Source organism: Neofelis nebulosa, chromosome 6, assembly GCF_028018385.1.
Source record: "Neofelis nebulosa isolate mNeoNeb1 chromosome 6, mNeoNeb1.pri, whole genome shotgun sequence".
Classification (NCBI taxonomy): domain Eukaryota; kingdom Metazoa; phylum Chordata; class Mammalia; order Carnivora; family Felidae; genus Neofelis; species Neofelis nebulosa.
Window position 1 is genome coordinate 20,715,237 of NC_080787.1, and position 23,405 is coordinate 20,738,641.

The 23,405-nt window shown below is 41.2% G+C and overlaps 1 protein-coding gene across 1 annotated transcript in view; it reads right to left on the bottom strand.

Moving 5' to 3' along the window:
• Window positions 1-43: 43 nt before the first annotated feature.
• TMEM170B (transmembrane protein 170B) overlaps window positions 44-23,405 on the bottom strand; it is a 37,329-nt gene continuing 13,967 nt past the window's right edge. Inside the window, exons 2-3 of the mRNA XM_058733001.1 lie at window positions 18,720-18,890; window positions 44-8,035 (exon numbers count right to left, since the gene is read on the bottom strand). Of these exons, the coding sequence (XP_058588984.1) occupies window positions 7,905-8,035; window positions 18,720-18,890 (302 nt within the window). The 3' untranslated portion in view covers window positions 44-7,904. The remainder of the gene's footprint in view (window positions 8,036-18,719; window positions 18,891-23,405) is intronic.

Genomic DNA, 23,405 nt, shown 5'->3' on the forward strand with positions numbered 1-23,405 from the left:
AGTGAGTTGAAAAGCTCTGTCATCAACAGTCAAACGCCCCATAAAGCTTTTAAAGACAGGTTTATTTATATATAAGTGCATGAAATTGAATACAGAAATTTTATTAAAATACTGTATATTACAAATTTTTAACCCAGTAAATTTCATGTAATGGCAACACTGAAGTTCTGGAGTTGCTTTTAACAGTTGTTTCATGTGTGTGTCGGGAAAGGGTTCGCCCTGTCTATTACAAAGAGGAGAGACACATGGGCCTCGGAAACGGTCCTGTGATTAGACAGTGGATGATATCAATTGTGCATCTTTTCTTGAAAGCAATGGGCTGGAACCTCGGTCTTGTCTTTGCAGACCAACTTTCTATAGTCACAAATAACTCACATGTTAAGTTTATTGCTGCCCTTTGAAGAAAATGAGTGGTGAGAAAGAATTTAAAACCAAGACCGACATCTCTAAGGCTAACCTGATGCTTACCACAGTTGAGATAATTCAAGTTCGCTGCAAAATTTGTGTTGTCCAGGAAATTACGCTATGTACACAATGAGATTTATACATGAATTGGGAAATAAAAAAATTGCTTATATAAAATTAAAAATCAATAGTATACAATATTTACAGCTTGTTAGGTATTATACATAAACAAAGTCTTGAAAATAATCCTTCAAAATTAAATGTATTATGTAAACATGCACAATACAAACACATACTCATACAGTGTAGTTTACAGTCTTAACAGAAGGGGGAGACCGTGTTCACATAACGTAGGGTACTTCATCACGTATGCCTTTGTTTTTGTGCGTTACCCCGTTCAACATGTATCCTTCCCGTCTTTGAGCTTCACAGTACATTAAGTATTTCTATAGTAAAAATAAATCCCTGATGGTAAACGTATGCCTAAAGGTTACATAAAGTGTCTGCCCTTGAACTACAGTATAAAACTGACACTGCTCACACCAGAATTTCGAGTTTCCAACAAAACTAAATTTTAAAATCCCACGTTAACTTGTCTGGACTACATTTTTCTCCAGCTCAAGCTTTCTTGTAAAAAAGAAAAAGATACAGACCAATAGCACATCACGAAAGCGTAATGAGAAGAACTGTCATCTGTCAGAGTCAACGGCAAAATGGCTGATCTTTACAAACCACGAGGAGTAATTTCGATTACGCCGTCCCCAACCTCTAAGCCTCCAGTGACAATGTGCCAATCCTGAATCCTGCCACATTCACTTTGCAAACGTGTCTTAACTGCAAGGCACTAACGCATCATTTAGCTTTTAAAAACTGGACTGTTTTGCTAAATGATTCATCGTGGTCTGAGACTTAACACAATTTGAAAGTGAGTTTTTAATACCTCTCGGGTACTATATTTTTGCTATTTAAATCAAGACAGTTTTGTTGGTTAACGTGAAGTTGATCCCCTTGTCCTAGAATGACTAGAGTCAGGGGTTAATACTTCATGGTAGAATCCTACAAATTTTACCAAGTTATAGGACTAAAATGAAAAATACTGTGCACTTTTGTTTGTTCATCTAAATATACAGAGCTCGCGCGCGCGTGTGTGTTGTGTGTGTGTGTGTGTGTGTGTGTGTGTGTGTTGAGAGCCAAAACTGTAAAAAAAATCTCTCCATCGTAGATGCATCTGATATCACAAATACCAAGAACGTGTAGACCATCAACTCATCCAGTATTGAAAGTAAATCACTTTTAATTACTTTTCCAACAAGTGCCTCTATTTTGCTCTCCGTGGAGAAAACTTTTAAATGTTCCTTCCCCCAAGATACTTAGTGATGATGTGCAAATATTTTCATTTAAAAACAAGAGTAACTTGGCAGCAGCAATACTACCAAGTTCATATTCATTCGTACGGGGCTCTAAAACAAGAGGTGATCTTTAGCAATTATCAGTATGTGTTTAGGAGAGAACGTGTTACGGTTATGGTAAGTGTGAATTATAGTTCCTCCTTCTACATGTATGTGTGACACTGCTTTCTAGTTTCAGTTGCACACCTAAAGACGTTCCCCAAGAGGGGACAGTTATGTTACCACTGAAGGAACATCTACATAGGTGCAGAGTGTAATCTAAAACAACATGTAAGAGGTTCATGCTCTCTTGGCTTGCCTGTAGCATTTATTTTTCGGTAAGGTTACAGCTGCATACCTACCCATAAGGTGTTACGAACATTTTCTTCTAAACCAGCTCTTTTGAGTCTATGAACACACCGTACGTATGTTTAAACTACAACATATGACATCTGTATGGAACGGACAGGGAGGTTTTTAAGAAACTCAAAATTAGTTCTCAAAATCCAGAAAGCGTAATTATTTAAGTTCAACATACGTGCAATGGCCGCAAAGAATGTAAAAGTGAGGCCTCTAAATGCGGGAGAGAAGACAGTTACAGCTCAGAGCTCGGTTCACTCAGAGAATGTGGGCGTTCCTGTCCATTAATAAAATATTAACTGGTACATCCCCACATTTACTGAAAATCCTTTATATATTAATCACTACTTCCCCAAACAAATTCACAGATATGTTTTTAGATAACTATTTCAGCAGCCTCCTCAAAAACACTGTATTGCCTACACCGAACAGAGACCCCTTCATGAGAAAGGAAAACCTACCACACACAGACACACACACACACACACACACACACACAAATGTACTAGGATTTCAAATGCTCTGTGGCCAGTTAAGCCTCACAAATAAAGAAAACAGCATGTTTCAACGTGCAGGAGACAGACTCACACAGTGTAGTTTACGACCCTAACACAAGGGGGAGCTGTGTTCACATCACGTAGGGGCCTTCAGCGCGCACCCAGGCTTTCCTGCGTTACCTCCCAGCTTTTCTTCCCATCTTTAAACACCCCGCTGCTACAAAATGCTGCCACGTGCTTGAAAAACTTTCTCATCTTTAATCAAATAATGTCCTTTTGCACCTGAAGAGTCTCCCTGCAAGACGTTATAAGAAGGACTGGGAGTTCGGGGACATTATGAGCCACCTGGTCTGACGGATGACCAGCCAACTGTCAGCACCGAGAGTCTCACCTCTGGTTCTTAAAAGGAACAACTGATGCAGCTGCCCAGCAAGTTTATTGCCAACTTCCCCGTAATTTGGGCCTACCAGAATTTCTTCCTAACTTTCCGTGTTCTTCACATCTTACAAGCAGGTAAGGACTCTCTGAGGAGATTCTGATTAAGACTTTTCTGAGAGAAAAGCATTTTAGTAGCAAGAGTGAAGTCGTTTGAGAATATTTCAGACAATATTCTTAGCATCTTGTGACTTCCTGAATTATAAAGTGGACATAAATGAAAAACAGCAGTATCTCCTTGAAGTTGGAAACAAACAGGCTGGGCGTGAGCACCTTTGGTCCGTGGGAGGAAGGACTTGGTGGGCACTGAAGCCCAGTTCTCTTTCCGACACAGGTAGCCCAAAGGCCAGGGCGGCAGCTTGGAAAGATGGGACTCCTAAAGGACACCCTCTCCCGTCCCTACCAGGACAGTAAGCTGCAGGTGGGAGAGATTCAGTGAATGTTGCCTGAATGATCCAAGGGAAGTGAGCAGGATAAGGCAAAGGAGTCAACGCCGGTTACCTCACCCTTTTCCTCTTTTAACTAGTGGTGAACACGACTGGCAATTTAACCCTGCTGGTCCTGGCCATTTCCACCACCACCAACTCCCAGAAGTGGTCTTAGAGGAGTATCTGCTGATTTTCAAAATCAAGAGGGGGAGAGGGGGGTGACTGGGGGACTCAGTTAAGCATCCAACTCTTGGTTTCGGCTCAGGTCATGACCTCGCGGTTTGTGAGTTCGGGCCCTGCTTTGGGCCCTGTGCTGACAGTGTGGAGCCTGCTTGGAATTCTCTCTCTCTGTCTGCCCCTCCCCTGTTCACTCTCTCTGTCTCTGTCTCTCTCTCTCTCAAAATAAATAAACTTTAAAAACTTTTAAAGAGAGAGAGATGGAGAGGAGGCAAAGGAAGCAAGATTATTAAGAGACATTTTTTAGTTTCCTTCTTAAAGTATATGCACGGAAAAGGTGGAAATTGAAGAAAATAGATGAATTTTATAAAACAACGTATTCAGTTGGCATTAAAAAATGTAATTAAAAAATTCTAATGACTATCTATTGGTCATTCACTACCAGACATGTACTGTTTCGCGTTCACAAACAAAACATCAACAAGTGCTGAGCCCTGGATTCAAATCGATGTTGCTGGCTTGGAGTCTAGTATTCTCTCCACTCTGCCCCAGTAATGAGATCTCAGTTGCAGATATTTCCTTTCGTGGATAAGCTGGGAAAAACAGAATTTGAGGGGAGGGAACAGGACTTAAGCTCTCGAACTGAAACTCGGGAAGCCAAGTGTCCCAACCTTTTTAGGATTTGTAATCATCTTGCCGGCTCTTGGAGGACTCAAGGGCAGGATCCGTCTCGGTCATCCCTGTACTTACTACAGGAAATACTCAGCACAGCACTTTGAAGATAGCAGATCCACCAAAAACATTTACAAAATTGAGTCAGTTGGTGAGTGTCGGCTTCACATGGCGGCCCCGCTCATGTCTTCATTAGATGTTCTCTAACAAAGACCTTTTGGACAACACTGATTTTAACTTACCCCTCTTCCTTATATCACAAATGCATGCTATACAGGGCAGCTCATCTCCTTAGCTCTCACTTCAAGTACAAACAGACCCTTACTTTGGGCCGTGGAAACCTACGTTGCAAATACTAAGAAAGTATACTGGGTAATAAACCGTAACACTGGCTAGTATCCACTGAGATCCAGAGTAAGAGAGACTAAGCCGCAAACACCGAACAGGGCTGCCGTCTAGAAATCTCCTCCTCCTAGCAACCAGTGGAGTCACCCCTCAGTGCAGATTCCTTGCACCTCTTGCATTTAAAAGGGTGACTTATTACTTATTAGCTTAGATGGCTCCGCCCCCCGACTAATTCTGCTCTATGGACAGTTCTCATCAGTCTGTTAAATAAGAATTTGTTTGGGCACTGGGCCAGAGGTCTCTTCTTTAGGGAACTGATTTCCCTGTCAGTGGTATTTTAATAAACATTTTTTTTTTTAAATAAGGAGTGTAAACGCTGAAGGATTTCCCCCTTCCTTCCCGCATATGTCACATAGAAAGTTTACTGCTAGATCACATATAAATTTTAAGAAGGTGTCACCCAAATACATCAATAAGGGCTTGTGTCATATCACAAACAAGGGTCTCCAGCATGACTAAACCAAGAAAAATTTCCCCAAATTCAAAAATCTCACACATCCTTACCTATTTAAAAGATCACTCAACTGAACAAACATACAAAATTCTCCACTAGAACATGAAAAGCGTTCACTGAACAAAAGCTTCCCAATTAGACTATATTCATATATAGCAGCTTTAGATATATGTATGTAATGATATATACGTGTGTGTAGATACATATCATCAAGCGTCTATTGTCTCTGTAGGAAAACCACCAATTAAAAAAAATCTCACCATAGAAATAGCTATTAAGACAATTTCATCAATTCACTCTATTCAGCTGCATTTCAAAACATCAAGAGAGGGACAGTTGCACAAAATCCCAGTGAAAAGAACTAAAAACAGCAAAGAAACCAAAAACTCCCCTAATGTTTCAAAGTACACACACACACACACACACACACACACACACACGAACACACTTCATCACGTAAAGCAACCTGATGGGGCAGCTGCAGACTAATTATTCTCCATCCAATTATACTTCCATTCCAGAGTAAAAACAGGAGTTAAAATCTCTTTGGTCCACACCTTGATGGATTTAATGTGGCTAATTTTGGATTCCAAACCATGAGCTCCCTATTCCCTTACCATGATAACTTTCCTAAATCATGAAATAACCATATGTTGAAATAAATACCCATTTTGTAGATAGATCTGAAACAATGTAAACACATTATCAGTAATTCCTCTCAAAGAATATGAACACTTGAAATTATTGACAGAATAGGCAAAGTAAAGAACACAATTCAAGTCTGAAAGAAACGGAGAAATCAAACCGACTTGGGAAATGTATGCCTACATTTAATTTGGGAAAACATCAGGAATAGAAAGAACACATGAACATAATTCTAGGCTTGTACATAATAAAAAGAATCAATTTTAAGATCTACTCCAAAGATCTCTAGGGATGCATAGTTGCTTATTGGTTTTTTTTTTAAAACAGATTTCCAAGCCACAGCATTAGTAAACCCCCCAAATTGGCCTCCATACTGGTAAAAGTATCCCCTACCCCAACTCCTTACTGGTAAATCATGCATACATATTCTGCTTTTTGGTGGACAGAAGTAGTGTGGGCAATGAAGCTCTTACATTTGAACAGGACCTAATAGAAAACTACTTTTTACCAAATCATTTATAAAACAGTGAGGCTAGAGTATGCAGATTATTTTCTGGATTGCCCTTAAGATATTTTCTGCAGTGGCTTTTTGAGTTAGTACATTTGTAAGAATACCTGGTATTTTTAAAAATCTCAGTAGGAGACAAATTCAACCAGGCTCTGTGTTTTCCCTTATTCCTGTACTCTTAAAAACAATTACATCTTGCCAGAATCTCTTAAAGTGTTGTATGCTCAGGGCTTTTTCATTCTAGTAAATGTAAATAATAGCATAAAACAAGAACTGAACAACAGAATCACTCTACTACATGCTCAGGACTGTACTGATATGCTGAGATTAACTGCCAAATTTTAAAATTATGTACTATATACCCCAATTTTTACTTAGCGAAATCATGTTACCACATGCCCAAAGTAAGATAGTTTGTTACTCTTCGTATATAACTTACTTGTTACTTATCTACAAATGAGGCTTTTTGTTTTCACAGCCTAATTTAGGCCACTCTTTAAATATAGGTAATACTCCAGAATGAAAGATTAAAGATTGTGTATGTTTTGTCAAAAATCAAGATATGTGCAACAAGTAATATAATCCCACCAAGATACTAGTTATAAAGATGTTTTCTCCATGATTCACATGGCAAAAACTTTCTTTAGAAGGGTCAAAGAATGCAACATGCATTTCAGACTTCTTTTCTTACAAAGGTTATAAGAAAAATTTCAAATTATATTTTCATGACACACAAACTACAATCAACGTGTGTGACCCATAAAGTTTCTGAATTCGTATCAACAGAATAGTTTCGTAGGAGGGAAACTATTAAAAGAGTGTTATTTAAGTGACTGGAAAGGATGCACCCTACAGGTCTACTTTGAGTCCTTAAAAGAGTTTAGCTAGTTTTCCATTAAGTATTATTTTCCACATAAATTAAAGTAAATAACAATAATGCCTAAACATATTAAAGCCCTAAATCCCAGAAACGCTCAACGTGAAAAATCAAGTAATTTCCCTATCATATTAAATGATCCGGTATTCAGCACTCATACGGGATTTAGCGTTACACGACAAAAATCTCACTAGTTACCTGAATTCATGTCGGATGTGGTTCACAGCACTCGTCTACATCTACACTTGCAAATTGTCACATGATCAATGTTAAAAAACAAAAAAAGAAGAAGAGGAGTTTGGCACATATATCAATTCCTCCAAACGTCCCTGTAACTTAACACGACACTGTTAACAACGATGATTCAACACCAGTGTTAACCTGATTGGCAGCTAAACAAGGTGCTTCCTCTCGTAGCTTCCGGTAGTGTAATGCGCCTGGCCCGGGACGGAGGCACGTAAGGTGCAGTGCGGTAGTGCAATCACTTGAACACCAGAGGGCGATCTTTGCACACAGCTCAAGGCCTTCCTTCGCTTGTGACCCGGCTCCTTCCACGTTCGGGTACCATTTCACTCCCGCTCGTTAACAACGCCATTTTCTGAGAAGCTGTACATCTGTTTCCTTCGGTGACGTGAGACATTCCCACCGAAACCTCAGAGTGTGGCGAGGATCCTTGAAAAGGAGATGATTAATGTCAATACAGTCTGTCCCACGCCCCACACCAGCGCTTCCAGGGGGGCCATGTTCTTCCCTGCTACTCTGTAGATGCCGGCCACGGCTGCACCTGGACGAGAGAGGGGCAGAGAAACAAGATCACACACGCATTCCCTCCGTGACCCCCTGCTCCGAGGCGACGTCGGTGTTTGCATTTCAGCAATCGGTCATTCTCATTTTGTGAACCGTCCGCGGAAGTTTCCCGGGGATTGGTAAAAGTCACGCTTTACCACGTCACGTAACTGCAAGACAGGCCTCTTATTTTCCTATTCAACTGTAAAATACGTATTTATAGTACACGCTGTCACTAGGCACCGAACAGGTTCATAGAAAAGGAATAATTTGCTATTGGAATCTCTCACCTGGGCGTTGAACTGGCCAGACATCACCACTACTTTTATCAACATACAATGCAATATATTAATAATTATTAGTGAAAAGAGAAAATTACAGAACTTAATCAAAATTCTAAATTAACTAAGAATTTTTTTAAAAAATTAATTCTTAGGTGTCATATAAGATAATCAGAATAGCAGACTGCTACATTTCAGAATCTACCATATAGTTTATTGCAGTTCTTAAGAAAGCATACACCTGTAAAGTTATTTAGAGACTAGTATCTTGACATCTAATAAAAATGGAAGATGAACTCAACACCTGTTCTGGGAGAAATGTTTAGATGATGCACACTTCTGAGAATGAAAGAATCCCAGAGATTCTCCAGGAGAATTCCTGAGAGAACTCCCAGGAGTTGCAGAGCCCATATGATTGAATACTTCACCTTATTAATATAGTACATATAATGAAACATTTAAGTTACAGTATGCCTTCTTACAGATTGAGATGGCCTTAAAACTTTCCTCTAGAAAAAAACTGTCTCTCTATCCTAGAATGACCAAACAAAAAGCAAGACCAGAAGTAGAGGATTCAGAGACACTGAAATGACAATGATTTGAGATAGAAATCTGTTCATAAAAATTAGCTAAGAATTATCTCTGTACTTCTCTTAAAATCTCCCAAATAAAAGGAACCGTATTTCTCTAAAGTGGTACACAAGGGAAAAACAAATTATTAATCTAAGCCAAGGACTTTATATGCACATTTTTAAATGTTTGCTTATTTTGAGAGGGAGAGAGAGAGAGAGACTAAGCTGGGGAGGGGCAGAGAGAGAGGGAGAGAGAAATCCCACGCAGGCTCTGCACTCTCAGCATAATGCCCGACGCGGGGCTGGAACTCACGAACTGTGAGATCATGACCTGAGCCAAAACCAAGAGTCGGATACTTAACTGACTGAGCCACCCAGGCGCCCCTAGACACATTTTTTAAGAAGGAAATTAAAATGTATATCATATTTCCTACATACTATGTTTCTTGATAGTACCTTTACAAATATTACCTGGTTTAAATATCCACACCACTCCAGAGTATTATTACCTAAAGACAGAAAACAGAGGTTCACAGAGGCTCAGTTACTAGCCCGTGCAAATACTAAGTACAAGAGCTGGAATTTCAATCTAGGTGAGTCTGGCTGTAAATCCCCAAAGCATTCTATCATTTCACATTGACACTGTTTGAAAAAGAGAACAAGGAATTCAGAAAATCATAAAGTGAATAATTATCATCTCAACATTAAATAAAACTTCTAATGGCACCTGCATTTGCTTAATCAAGTAATAAACTTCACTGGTGTAATTGGTGATATCCTCAAATTTTAGAATTGGATAACAGTCTTTAAAAATTGTAAAGATCTGGGGCGCCTGGGTGGCTCAGTCGGTTAAGCGTCCGACTTTGGCTCAGGTCATGATCTCACGGTTGGTGCGTTCAAGCCCCGCGTGGGGCTCTGTGCTGCCAGCTCAGAGCCTGGGGCCTACTTCGGATTCTGTGTCTCCCTCTCTCTCGGCCCCTCCCCCGCTCATGCTCTGCATCTCAATAATAAACAAACGTTAAAAAATTGTCAAGATCTTATGCTTTCTCTGTTATCAGAAATTATATTAAACCTGAGAAATACTCTGCTTTTATGAGGATTTACCCCAGATTTCCAAGACTATCGTCAATTTTAAAAACACCATTTGGCCTCCATCCTTCCAGCATGAAGTTTTCAAAAATGATCCAAAGGAGACGAAACACTGAGCACTCAACTAGCTCCAGCGGCCTAGGGAATGGGAAGCAACTCTGTCAAGTCAAACTTCTTCACACATTTACATGGCACGAAGAGCGTGGGTTCTGGAGCTAGACCTGTGGATTAAAGTCTGCAATCCACCACCTTCCAAATGTGCTACCCACGGCAATCACTTCCCCTCTTGTGTGCCCTGTTTCCTCAGCCGTAAAATGGGCGCGTGTGAAGACGGACAGGTGATGCTTGGTAAGTCTTGGGAGAGTGACCGGTCCTAGGATGCGCTCTCAACTTTGGCTGGTAGTTGCCACAGTCGTGGATGAGACGGGTGTTTCCCATGGGGCATTCGGCATTCGGCAGATGGTGCCGGAACACGTGGCTGCCACCGGACGCCATAAATCTAGGTCCCTACTTCAAACCGCTCCCCAGGATAAATTTCAGATGGGTTAAAGAACAAAATGTTAAAAACGAAACTACGAATGGAAATTTTAAAGTATAAGAGAATATGGGGCGCCTGGGTGGCTCGGTCGGTTGGGTGTCCGACTTCGGCTCGGGTCATGATCTCACGGTCCATGGGTTCAGGCCCCACGTCGGGCTCTGTGCTGACCGTGCAGAGCCTGGAGCTGCTTTGGATTCTGTGTCTCCCTCTCTCTCCCCCTCCCCCGCTCATGTTCTCCCTCTCTTTCTTTCTCTCTCTCTCTCTCTCTCTCAAAAAATAAATAAAAATGCTAAAAAAATTTAAATATAAAAGAATATATTTATGATCTTTGGAAAAGAGGACTGCTGAAAGACTACACAAAAATAAGCAGAACCCATCAAGGGACAGACTAGAACACTTGATTAATAAACTTGATTGATGTCCAGAATACAGACACACATATACACACACAAACACACATAGAATAACCGAGGCAGTACTTTTTGTAAAAGCAAACAGAACAAAACAAAACAAACAAAAAACCAAACAAAGACACACACAAAAAACCCTAAAACTCCACAAAGTCAAAAGCAAGAACCCAAGTCCATCAGCCTGGAGTGGTTAAACTATACCAAGTCCACACCATGAAACCCATACAATTTCAAAGGAAAAATATAAACTTTATGAACCAACTCAGAAAGGACCTAAGACATGTCATTTATGCAACAAAGACAATGGACACAAGACTATATATTCTCCACTAGTACATACACCTGCATGTAAGTGCACCTATATGTAAACATGTCTATAGGAAAATACAAACAAATGTGATAAGTAAATAGAAATCTGGGGAGATACATACCAAACTGAAAGTAGGGATTACGACTGAGCAGAGCACTGATTTGGGGGTGTCGTCAAAAGAGTGTTATGCAGAGAATAAAACAAATGAGAATATAAATTTTCATTTTCTCTCCTGTGGATAATCAGCTAGGGACCAGTTTGGAAGTTACCACCTCGCTCCAAAAGAAGCAGATGTGCAGAAGTCCTGTATGATTTCACACCCAGAAGCACTGGTCAGAAAAGACTGCGTCAGTGGAATTCTCGATCTGAAAGATCTGCAGGCAAACAATTTCGTGTGCCTCTTAAATGGACTTGGGAACACTGCTATTGAATAGTGAGCAGATAGGAAACAGTATTTATGAAACTACGTGTAGGTTATAAAATAACAAATTCCCAAGTACTGTTATCCAGCTGAAGAAAAGAACGTCTCTATTTCCTTTGAAGTTCCCGTGGACTCTGCTCAGTCACGTCCCATTCCCTCCCTGTATTTGTTTTTTGTTTTTTGTCATTCCTTTGCTTTTCTTTGGCTTTACCGCCTTCCTGTGTCCTAAAAATATATATGACTTAGCTTTCTGAATAAACTAATTTTTTGTAAACGGATACTGTATACCTTACAGGTCTGAAAGGTATCACGTGTGTGGTGCAGGTGTAATTCATGCATTTTCGCTACTGCATAGAATTCGACACATGAATATACCACAATTGATCCATTCCACTGCCAATGACCTTTGTTTCCAATACTGAGCAATGACAAACACTGCTTCTGTGAACATCCTTGCGTGCAACCCTTGGCACACATAAGCAGTCAAAAGTTTCTCTTCATCCCATGGGTGAAAGTAGGACTGCTCCGTCTCATGTTACGGGCATTTTCAACTTGGCTAAGGTGATGCTAAACTGTCTCCCAAAGAAGTTGCACCAAATTATATTCTAGTTACTCCAGATCTTCAGAAGCAGTTGGTACCTTTTTTTTTTTTTAAATCTCTGTCAGTCTGATGGGTAAAAGGTATCTCTGTGATTAATTTGCATGTCCCTGATAATAATTAATGTGACTGAGCTCTTCTTCACATATCAATGGCCAGGAGGGTTTTCTACTTTTACAAAACGTTTGTCACATCTTTTTTTTTCTAATTTTTTAAATTACGTTTCTTTCTTTTTGAGAGGCAGAGAGAGACAGACAGAGTGTGAGCGGGGGAGGGGTAGAGAGAGAGAGGGAGACACAGAATCAGAAGCAGGCTCCAGGCTCTGAGCTGTCAGCACAGAGCCTGATGGGGGTGCTCAAACTCACGAACCATGAGATCATGACCTGAGCCGAAGTCAGACGCTCAACTGACTGAGCCACCTAATCGCCCCATAAAACATTTGTCAAATCTTTTGTCCTTTTTTCTACCGAGTTGTCCTTTTCTTATTTGATTCGTAGGATTTCTAGAATATAGTTTGGATATTAATCTTTCTATATTTATATATGCTAACAAAGGTCCTCCCCCCAATTTGAGCTTTAGTTTTTACTCTCTTTAAGGTCTATTTGGCTGAACACTAGCCAGTTGAAAGAATACAAATATTATGGTCTTTATTTTCTTGGGGAAATACAAGGCTGAGTTACGCAAGAATGAAGAAGACACAAGCAAAACAGGATGTTTGAAGTAAATGATACATGTTCGGAACTGCCCCTCCCAACAATGGCAGACAGAATCAATTAGAAATAAGGAAAGACCCCATGAGGACCAAGGGACTAGCGAAGGCTGGCAGAGTGAGGGTGAAGTGGGGACAGCAATGCTGCGATGGTGTGGAGGCCAGTGAGAGAGATGAACCTACAAGGACAGGAGAGACTAGACAAGAGCCACCAGTGGACAGAAGATGTCAATATCCAACAACACAAAGGGCCCACGGCGCCACACCAGTGAAAGTGATTCGGGTCGCCCTCCATAGTTCCTGAGAGAGAGAGTGGACGTGAAGGCCAAGGCAGATTTGGTTTTAACAGCGTGGGTTCCGTCAGCTTGTGCGGTCGGATGAGGGGCTGGCAAGCGGTGGTCCGTAGGTCCAGCCTGCACCCCGCATCACATGGACGCGGCATGGGAGCTAGGAATGGTTTTTACATTTTTTAATGGTTTTGAAAAAGTCAAAAGAAGAATATTGCATGATGCATGAAAATTACACAAAATTTAAATTTCAGTTTCCATAAATCGTGTTTTCCTGGCATACAGCCATAGTCATTTGTGATCCCAAATTATCTCTGCATTCCTAGGATAACACTCACGAGGTAAATGAGCCCATACCCTCCTATTCTTGTGCACTCTTTATGCTGCTTACCCAGATTACTTCGGCCTCAGCAAATAAGCTGTGCACAGCTTTTTCTCTTTCCGTTTCTGCAATAATTTGGATAAAACAGGAACTAAACCGTTCCTTCAAAATTTGGTAGAACTCCTCTGTGAGCCCCGTTTCAGCCTGGAGTTCCTTTGGGAGGAGAAAGTCTTCAACATGTCAATTGTTTAAATATACTGATTGTCCCATTCATATTTTCTTTCTTCTTATGCCAATTTTGACAGTTTATATTTAGGAATATATCTCTGTTCAAAAAGCTTTTATATTTCTTTATTCTACATTATTGAGTCTGTAGTTATTTATTCTATTTTGTTCTATATTTTACTTTTCTGCCTTCAACTTATTTAAATTAGTTTGCCAGCAACCTATTCATCTTAGTATCTTTCCAAAGAGCCAGTTTTTTGCTTTGTTAATCTTTCGGTTAATTCAGAAAACTGAACGGTGTTGGAATGCCTGGGTAGCTCAGTCAGTTAAGCGTCTGACTTTGGCTCAGGTCATGATCTCATAGTTTGTGAGTTCGAGCCCCCCGTCAGACTCTGTGCTGACAGCTTGGAGCCTGGAGCCTGCTTCTGATTCTGTGTCTCCTTCTCTCTCTGCCTCTCCATGTTCACGCTCTGTCTCTCTCTCTCTAAAGTAAGTGAATATTTTTAAAAATTTAAAAAAAAAAAAAAAGAAAACGGAACGGTGTTTCTCTACACCAATAAAACTAAGCAATGTCCTCAAAAGATACCAAGCACAACCACCATAATATAGGAAGAGTCTGAGAATTAAGTTCACCAAAATATTCAACCCCCTTGTTAAGAAAAACATTTTTAAACTCTAACAAAAGACTAGAAGATGACCTAAATAAATGGAAATCTATTAGATGTTCTTGGGTGGAACAGTTTAATATGCCAGTTCTTCCCAAAGCAACCTCTCCATTCAATTAAATCCCAATAAAAACCATAATTATACTTTTTGAGCAACTGAGTAGACATATTCTAACATTTATATGAAAGAATAAAAGCCCATAAATACCTATGCCAACTTTGAGAAGGAAAAGAAATGAGCGGAATCTAGCCTTACCAGATGCAAAATGCCACAAAACCGTAGCGATAAAGAAAATGTGACCTTGCTGTAAGAACGCATAAAAAGACTAACAAATCAGAACAGGGTTCAGAGACAGACCCTTGTACCTTGAACATAATATGCAAACAAGGTGAATCAGTGTGGAAATGATGCATTTTTTTCCAGTGGGTGGTGTGGTAGAAACTGACTTACTATGTGGGAGGAAATACCTGGAATGCTGTCTAATACCAAACCCAAAATGAGACTCACCAGGACCCAAGTCGGGAATTGATGAAATTATGTCTGAATGCCAGGTACCTGTTTTTGTAAATTAAGTTTTACTGGAAAAAGCCATGCCTATTCATTTACACAAGTCTATACGTGCTCTCACACTACAATGGCAGGGCCGAAGAGCTGTCACAGAGACCACCTGGCTTGCAAAGTTTAAAATATTTCTTATCCAGGGGCACCTGGGTGGCTCAGTCAGTTAAGCGTCTGACTCTTGATGTCAGCTCAGGTCATGATCTCACAGTTCATGAGTTCAAGCCCCGCATCGGCTGACAGGTAGAGCCTTCTTGGGATTCTCTCTCTCTCTCTCTCTCTCTCTCTCTCTCTCTCTCTCTGCCGCACCCTCCCCCCCCCCCACTCGCAGGTGTTCCAAATAAATAAACAAGCAAACATTAAAAAAATATTTCCTATCTAGCCCTTTAAGAAAATGTTTACTGACTCTTGTTTTAGATGAAGTAAAGATCTTTATATCAGAGGTAAAATTATAAAATTAACGTTAGAATATATATCAGCATATATTTTGACCTTGGTGTGGGGGAGAACTTCTTAAATTAAATCATAGACCATAAGGCAAAACGCTCTTTGAGCTGATCACATGGAAATTAAGGATTTCTAGAGGAAGGTAACTGATAAAGGACTGAGAAGTTCCTTGCGAAATCCAAAACCAACAAGGGACCCGTATCTCAAATGTGTAAGAAACCCCTGTAGTTTAATGAGAAGAAAAGAAGAACCCCCAAGAAAAGTAAATACATAACATAAGGAAGCAATCTGCAGGAAAAGAATTCTAAATATATAAGCATGGGAAGAGAAGTTCAAACTCATTAGTGATCAGAACAAAGACATGTCACTTTATACCTTCAGATTTGCTAAAATTAGCTCTACACTGCCAGCTGATGGCATTATATGGAAACCCAGTTTCTCCCAATTCTCATTAATACCAACTAAGATGAGGGGCGCCTGGGTGGCTCAGTCGGTTGAGTGTCCGACTTCGGCTCAGGTCATGATGTCACCATTCGTGCGTTCAAGCCCCACATCAGGCTCTGTGCTGACTCAGAGCCTGGAGCCTGTTTCGGATTCTCTGTCTCCCTCTCTCTCTGCCCTTCCCCTGCTCACACTGTGTGTGTGTCTCTCTCTCTCAAAAATAAATAAACATTAAAAAAAATACCAACTAAAATGAAAGATCACTGTATTCAGAATAAAATCTAAGAAGTAGCAAAATTTAATAGATGTATCTATATTCAGCCAATTTTCCCATTCAGAATAGATATTAATCAATCATCTGCGGACCTGAATATACAGCTATGCGTGCACAGACACAAACATTGAGAACATAAATATAGTTAAAATATTCACACTTGGGCTAGTTTTCTTAATTCAAGTATCTCCAGGTCAAGAGATTAGCCAGAAGAAATTTAAATGTTTTATTGCTAACCTGGAATCTTTACTTGAAATTATGCCAGACTATTTATGTTTTTAAGGGCGTAAAATATAAGACTGCCGTCTCTAAAATCATTGGCTTATTTTATTCTTGGATGAACTGCAAGTAGGTAATACATACACAGATGCATCATTAGAGATAAATGGAAATAGAAGGACATTTCTCCTGCTCTCTAACCTTTTACAATAATTTATGCCAGTAAACACACGTATATCCACACACTACCTACAACCTCTGAACAAGCTATCCTTTCTTCCCTCCTCCGGTGGTGGGTCCACAATTACAACAGTGGTGCACATCAAAAACAATGGCAGTCCCTTTCAAGCCTCTGTATGACACCACAGTGAATAAAACCAACTCAGATTTTTTCCCTTTGCCGTTGTCCATAGGTCATCTCCAACCACAGCTAGTTTAGATCCCAGGCTCAAGTTCAGATCGCAGTTAATGCCTCTCAATCCCTCTTCCTTCCCCTTGTTTCTCCCTTCTTCTCTCCCCCGTTTCTTCCTCTCTTCCCTCTGCACTTCCTCCCCTACTCCACCTATCCCCCCAACCAGTATTTTCTGAGTATCTGTTATGATCCAGGTACCCTTGTATTGTTGTTGGGAATCCAGTGGGGACGAAGGCGCTTTCAGAGTGCTCTCTCGGTCCTTTACGCAGATCATCTACTAAAACAAATTTTTCCACTGGACTGCTTTGTCCCTTGCCGACCCCATTCAAGACTCTTGTTTTCCATGCCCTGCAGGAAAAAAAGGCCCAAATTTTCTGGCTCACCTTCCAAGATCCTCTAGGATTTGGCTCTACTGGGTCTTTCCAGCTGAATCTCTACTCCTTTACTATGCATATCCTGTGCTTCAGCTAAACTGGAGTACTTGTTTTAAAGCCTCTTTGTGGCAGGAGTGTCTGAGTGGCTCAGTTGGGTGTGTCCCACTCTTGATTTCAGCTCAGGTCATGATCTCACGGTTTGTGGGTTCGAGCCCCACATCAGGCTCTGTGCTCACGGTGCAGAGCCTGCTTCGGATCCTCTGTCTCCTTCTTTCGGGCCCTCTCCCGCACATGCTCTCCCTCTCTCTCTCAAAAATAAATAAGCATTAAAAATGTTTTAATAATCATAAGGCCTCTCTGTGGCAAAATGGACGACATGCCATATGATAAAGTTATAGGCTGCAGGCAGCAACGACGAAAACCTAATACAGAATCACACAGAAAAACCAGACGGTAAATGAAGGATGAAAAAACAACTATTTCGTGACTGTCATATCAGTGCCACGGGACAGAGGCAGAGACATGTTAACAGGGCTCTCCTCCCAGGGTGCAAGGTACGCCGGTCACTCTGGGAAAAGGTGACGGTGGGATACAAAAGGAGGCCTTCGAACTACAGAAGGAAAGGACTCACTTTTCTCTCCGGGGCTAAGAACCAACCAGAGAGCTCGACATCCTTCTTGTGGCAGCAGTGAGCCGCCCCAGAGGGACGGATGGAGGCCAGAAACTAAGGGCAACGGGAGCCCCCACTATTCACTGGTTGTGACAGAAACCAACGGCAGCAGAGCCGAGCAGCCACTGTCTGCAGGGCCCTGTCCTGGCAGCAGCTTCAGTGTCCTCCGGTCCCAACAGGATGCAGCTGAGTCCTGGCTCGACCGGTGCAGGAGCTAGAACTCGCTGAACCAAAGGCAGAGGCTGGGGCCTCCATCCAGTGTTAAGAAACCGCCGGAGGGGAGGCACCTGAGGGCTTGTAGGAAATGCACACGGGGCGGTGCACTAGCAAAGTTGTACGCGGCCAGGGGACCTTCTCAAGGGGCCAATTTCTACTAGGTCAGGGGACATTCGTGTCATAATAACTTGTGCTTCAGAAGAAAGTGCAGTTTTATTTTGTAGTCACAGGCAGAAAACGTGAAGGACCTATGGGCTATATTTTCACTTTTTTTTTTTATGACAATTACCAAAGTCAAATTTGTGTGCCTACCTCTCTCCCTTACTAGACGGGGAGTTCCTTTAAAGCAAAAACTACATCCACTAGACGAGAAATTTTCCTGTGAATTTCTTCACCCCTTGCCAACGTTTACAAGTTTTTCTATTTCCCACCAAACCTTGCGTAACGAGTCTTCACCCAGAAGCACAAAAACTATCTGTTCGATGAATAAATGAACTGATCTTTCCTTCCAAAAGTGTGATCAGGGCTGAAAATATTCCACACGGAAGATTACACTACCGTCACATGCATCATAAGAACAGAGTTACTAGAACCGTTAGGTGCACATACAATTAGGTCCTTGAACAAAACAAAATCAACTTACTAGTGATCATCGCTCCAGTTACAGAAGCCAGAAATCCGATGCTGACTGCAATGACAGAGATTACTCTCCCCTGCCTATGTCTCTGCAGCATTACAAACATCAACACTCCTGCAGCACCGTGGACAAACAGAGAGGAGAAGAGAGCCCAGAGAAAGATCCAGTACCACATCTCTGAAAGGAAAAGCAGAGTGTTAATAATTCAGTTGAAAACACCCGGGAAAATTCGGTTTAACAAACGGTGAGCCCCCACGGTCTGGAGGAGGGTAAAAGCGCCCAGTACAGTACCTCATACATAGTATCACTAAATACTAATACTAACCACTGCTTGGCAGTTATCGTCACTAATGCTTGCTGGGGAAATAGTTCCAGGACTTCAGAAGGTTAAGGCTACATTCTAATTTCCTCTAAATGTCTCCATCATTGAGCTATAATCCATCAATGTGTCTGACGAACCCCTGATATATTTGCAGAGCTCTTGGAACAAAGTTAACGAATTGCTGTTTGACATGTCATTTTCTATGTTCTACACTAAATAACAGTGTTAAGACATTTCTGAAATCTACTCCTTAATTCAAATCGTTCCAGAAATCAGTCAGTGATTCTCTTTTATGATTTTAAGAATTTCAGGCAATTCCCCTCTTGGCTTTCAACTTTATATACTAAAGCATCACTCAGAATTTTTTTTTTTTTTTTAATTCTTTGCCTCAGATCATTTTAACGGTCCTTACCCAGACCTTTCCAAGCACCACTGTCCTTTCTTCAATGTGTCCTCGGTTGCTGTCCATTTTAGGTTACGGTTGATAAGCACACCTTTCATTCTGTCTCTCTGCTCATTCCCTTTATTTCTGGCTACCTACTGCCTCCCAGTCAATCCACACATCTCCTGATGGCTTTGCCAGGTCCTCGCATTGACTCCGTCTCCCTAACCAAGTCTGTCGTGAGGTACATCATGGCAGGCAACTGGTCCCAGCTGGGCCAATCATTCCCTTCCCCCAGGAATTCTGGATTGGGACCACGGGAGCATCTCAGTCATTGGGCGGCCGAAGGTTTTGTGAACAGCCATTTCATCAGCACATGAGGAAAGCCGCGATACAGGATGGAAGGATGGAGGATCCTTCAATGAGATAGCCGGTCCCTTACTCCCGTGATTTCTAGGGCCTGCCACATCACTACCCTTAGATTCAAGGTAGCACCTCCGTTTCCTTGTAATCAAATGCCCTTTTTACTTAAACTGGTTCAGGTAAGGTTTCTGTTACTCATACCGGAAAGAGCGGACATCAAAATGCTTGGATGACACCTTGAGGATCATCCTTGGTGCGCAAACGTTCTATAATGCAAAATATCTGCTATTTGTGCTAGCGTTCACTAGCAAATGTGAAGGAAAGGCCAACAAAACAGTCATGAAATAAAGGGAACAGAAATGGAAGAATTAAAACTTGTTCATCCCAACATCACTCAAGTACAGATATACAGTGCTGATGGGAACGTAAAATGGTGCAGCTGCTATGGAAAAAGGACGGTGGTTCCTCAAAAATTTTAAAAAAGGACTACCATATGATCCAGTAATTCCACTTCTGGGTATGTACCCAAAAGAATCCAAAGCAGGATCACACCCGTGTTCATAGCAGCGTTATTCACAACAGCCAGGAAGTGGAAGCAGCTCGAATGTCCACCAGTGAACGAATGAATGAACAGTGAGTGGGCTGCATGTGCACACGGAATATCATTCAGCCTTAAAAAGGAAAGTACTCCTTTCCTGGGGCGTTGCTGTTTAATGGGTACAGAGTTGCAGTTTTATGAGATGAAAAAGATATGAAGATCTGTTATACGTCGATGTGAATGTACGTAACACTACTCAGGGGTACACTTAAAATAACTAAGATGATCGGGGTGCCTGGGTGGCTCAGTGGGTTGAGTGTCCCGATTCGGCTCAGGTCATGATCTCGCGGTGCGTGAGTTTGGGCCCTGCGTCGGGCTCTGTGCTGACAACTCAGAGCCTGGAGCCTGCTTTGGATTCTGTGTCTCTTCCTCTCTCTCTGCTCCTCTCCTGCTCATGCTCTGTCTCTCTCTCAAGAATAAATAAATTTAAAAAAGTGTTTTTTAAAAATAGCTAAGATGATTAAATTTTATGTTTTCACCACACTAAAAAACTAAATAAGTTTTTTTAAGTGGCTATAAATTTAAAAGATGATTCTTTTGGGGTGCCTGGGTGGCTCAGTCAGTTGAGCATCTGACTTCAGCTCAGGTCACGATCTCGCGGTCTGTTGAGTTCGAGCGCCGCGTCGGGCTCTGGGCTGATGGCTTGGAGCCTGGAGCCTGCTTCTGATTCTGTGTCTCCCTCTCTCTCTGCCCCTCCCCCATTCATGCTCTGTCTCTCTCTGTCTCAAAAATAAATTAAAAAAAAAAAAGTTAAAAAAAAAATTAAAAAAAAAAAAAGATGATTCTTTTAAGTCATGCCCACAAATGACTAGAAACAAGCAAAAAGCTCGTTAAGGAAGGAAAGTGTGGATGTAAGAAACTAATACTAGGGACCTTTGTGGCAATGGAACTATTCTGAATTTTGACTGCAGTGGATACATACACAAGGGATAAAGTTGTACAAAAATATGTAATACACACACACATAAGTAAGTACACATCTACACGTAATCGTGGTGAAATGTGAATGAGGTTCATGGATGAATGTCAGTATCATGGTTTTGAAATTACACCGTGGTTTGCCAAGATGTTCCCATTGTGTAAACTGGATAAAAGGTACACGTGTTTTCTCCGTATTATTTTTTACAAATGCATGTGAATCTATAATTTTCTCAAAGTAAAAAGTTTAATTTTTTTTAAAAAAGGATACACAGAAAACAGATTTTAAAAATAAAATCATTTCCACGCTGCCAAATTCTTAAGAATCAACACTCAGAATGGACTCAGACAACGTGAAATCATTTGGAGAAAAAGACAGCAGGTGTATTTTCCAGTGTGTGGTGAATTGCCGGGCCTGCTTCTCAACGGCCTAAGAGACAGATGCTGGTCATTAAGGAAAAGTGGACAAAGCCTGCCTTTTAAGGATTTTCCTCTGCCAGCTTTCAGGGAAAGCGTGCTTCTGGACTGTCACTCCCAAACAAACGGCTTCAGCTGATAATAAATGCTTTAAGGACACAAAGGCTTCACCTGCTCAGAAGGCATTTCTATTTTAAAATATATAATTTTCCGAAGCGAACCTAATAAAGCGGGAAGAGAAAGGAATAATAATATGGAGCGGGGCATTTTCATCAAGGGAGCTCAGAGATAAGGAAAGGTTCTACAGCAGCAGGCACATACTCTTAAACAGAAGTCAATAATCAGCCTCAGATCCCAACCCCCGTTCGGACAGCTTACCAGATCTATGTTGTTCTTGAAATACAAACAGAACGAAAAATTTCTTGACTATATTTAACAGTATGAGTGAGGGATTATTTGACATTACAAGTAATGGTGTCTGCCTAATGACTATACAGTTCTCGGCCTCAACCATAAATTGACCTAATCATTGGGGAATGTAAATTTAATGTTCTATAAAGCCCCAAGATATCAAAGACATTATACAGCTAAAATAGAACCTCAAATGGTCCTCTCATGACCAGTCCAGGGTTATCGCTTAGGCAGACTGAGCACAAACTATATAAACTCAAACTTATTTTCACATTTCTCACTCTTTTTTAAAAACCTTATTATTCACCATGGAAAACACTGAACTCCGCTGAGAATATCTACAACTAACCTAGGTTTCAGGTTACTACTATTCTTGTCAATTCCCCGCTAGATGCACACAACCCGGTCAGCGGACAGGACCTAAGACCTTGATCTACTCTGCATAAGGCAAGTCTGTCTAAGGCCCCTGCTCACTATTGGCAAACTCAGGAAACCTCCTGGGTTAGTTCAGGCAAAGAGAACTGCACTATCCTAAGAGCAGAGCAAGAACATACATCCTCGAGGCCTAGAGGGAGGACAGGTACTAAGAGGACAGGTGTGGCATATCGCCACCTTTTCTGAAACTGCCCGGGTCGCACAGCTAATGTAGACATCCACGGGCCCACTGGTCCATCTGCCGCATCCAACCTTCTAGAAAGTGAGCAACAGTGGAAAGAGGATGCCAGAGGGAGCCTTGGCTGGTGCTAAGCAAGATGCACAACAAAATTTTAAAAATACAATGCACAAAACAGAAAACTCTGAAGCATGCCATTGTACAAATCACCTTAATTCACTGGAAGGAAATATTCCTTCTTCCTGGGCATACCTCCCGAAGTCCTCTCGTTATTTTTTCCCAGTCAAGGCTACCATAAGCTTCAGCCTAGACGAATTTTGCCTGGATTGTTGCACTGTGTTTGTTGCCGGAGAACTGTGATGTGTCCCGGCCTCCAAACGAGACTAGAAATAGCCCTGCTCCCAATCTCTGTCTCTCATCAGCCCCCGTTGCCAAGTTGCTCAAAATTATCTTCTGTGCTTTTGTTTTGAATCCTTGGACAAAATTATTTATGAGAAATGGTTTTCTCTAGATGTTTAAAATATACTAGCTGACTAAAAACAAGTCAAAGAATGATACCTACTATATGATCTTATTTGCTGAAGAATGTTTGTATATGCACAGAAAAATACACCAACAGAAAACAGTGGCTATCTTTTAGAGATAAGAGATGGGTTATATTATTGTAT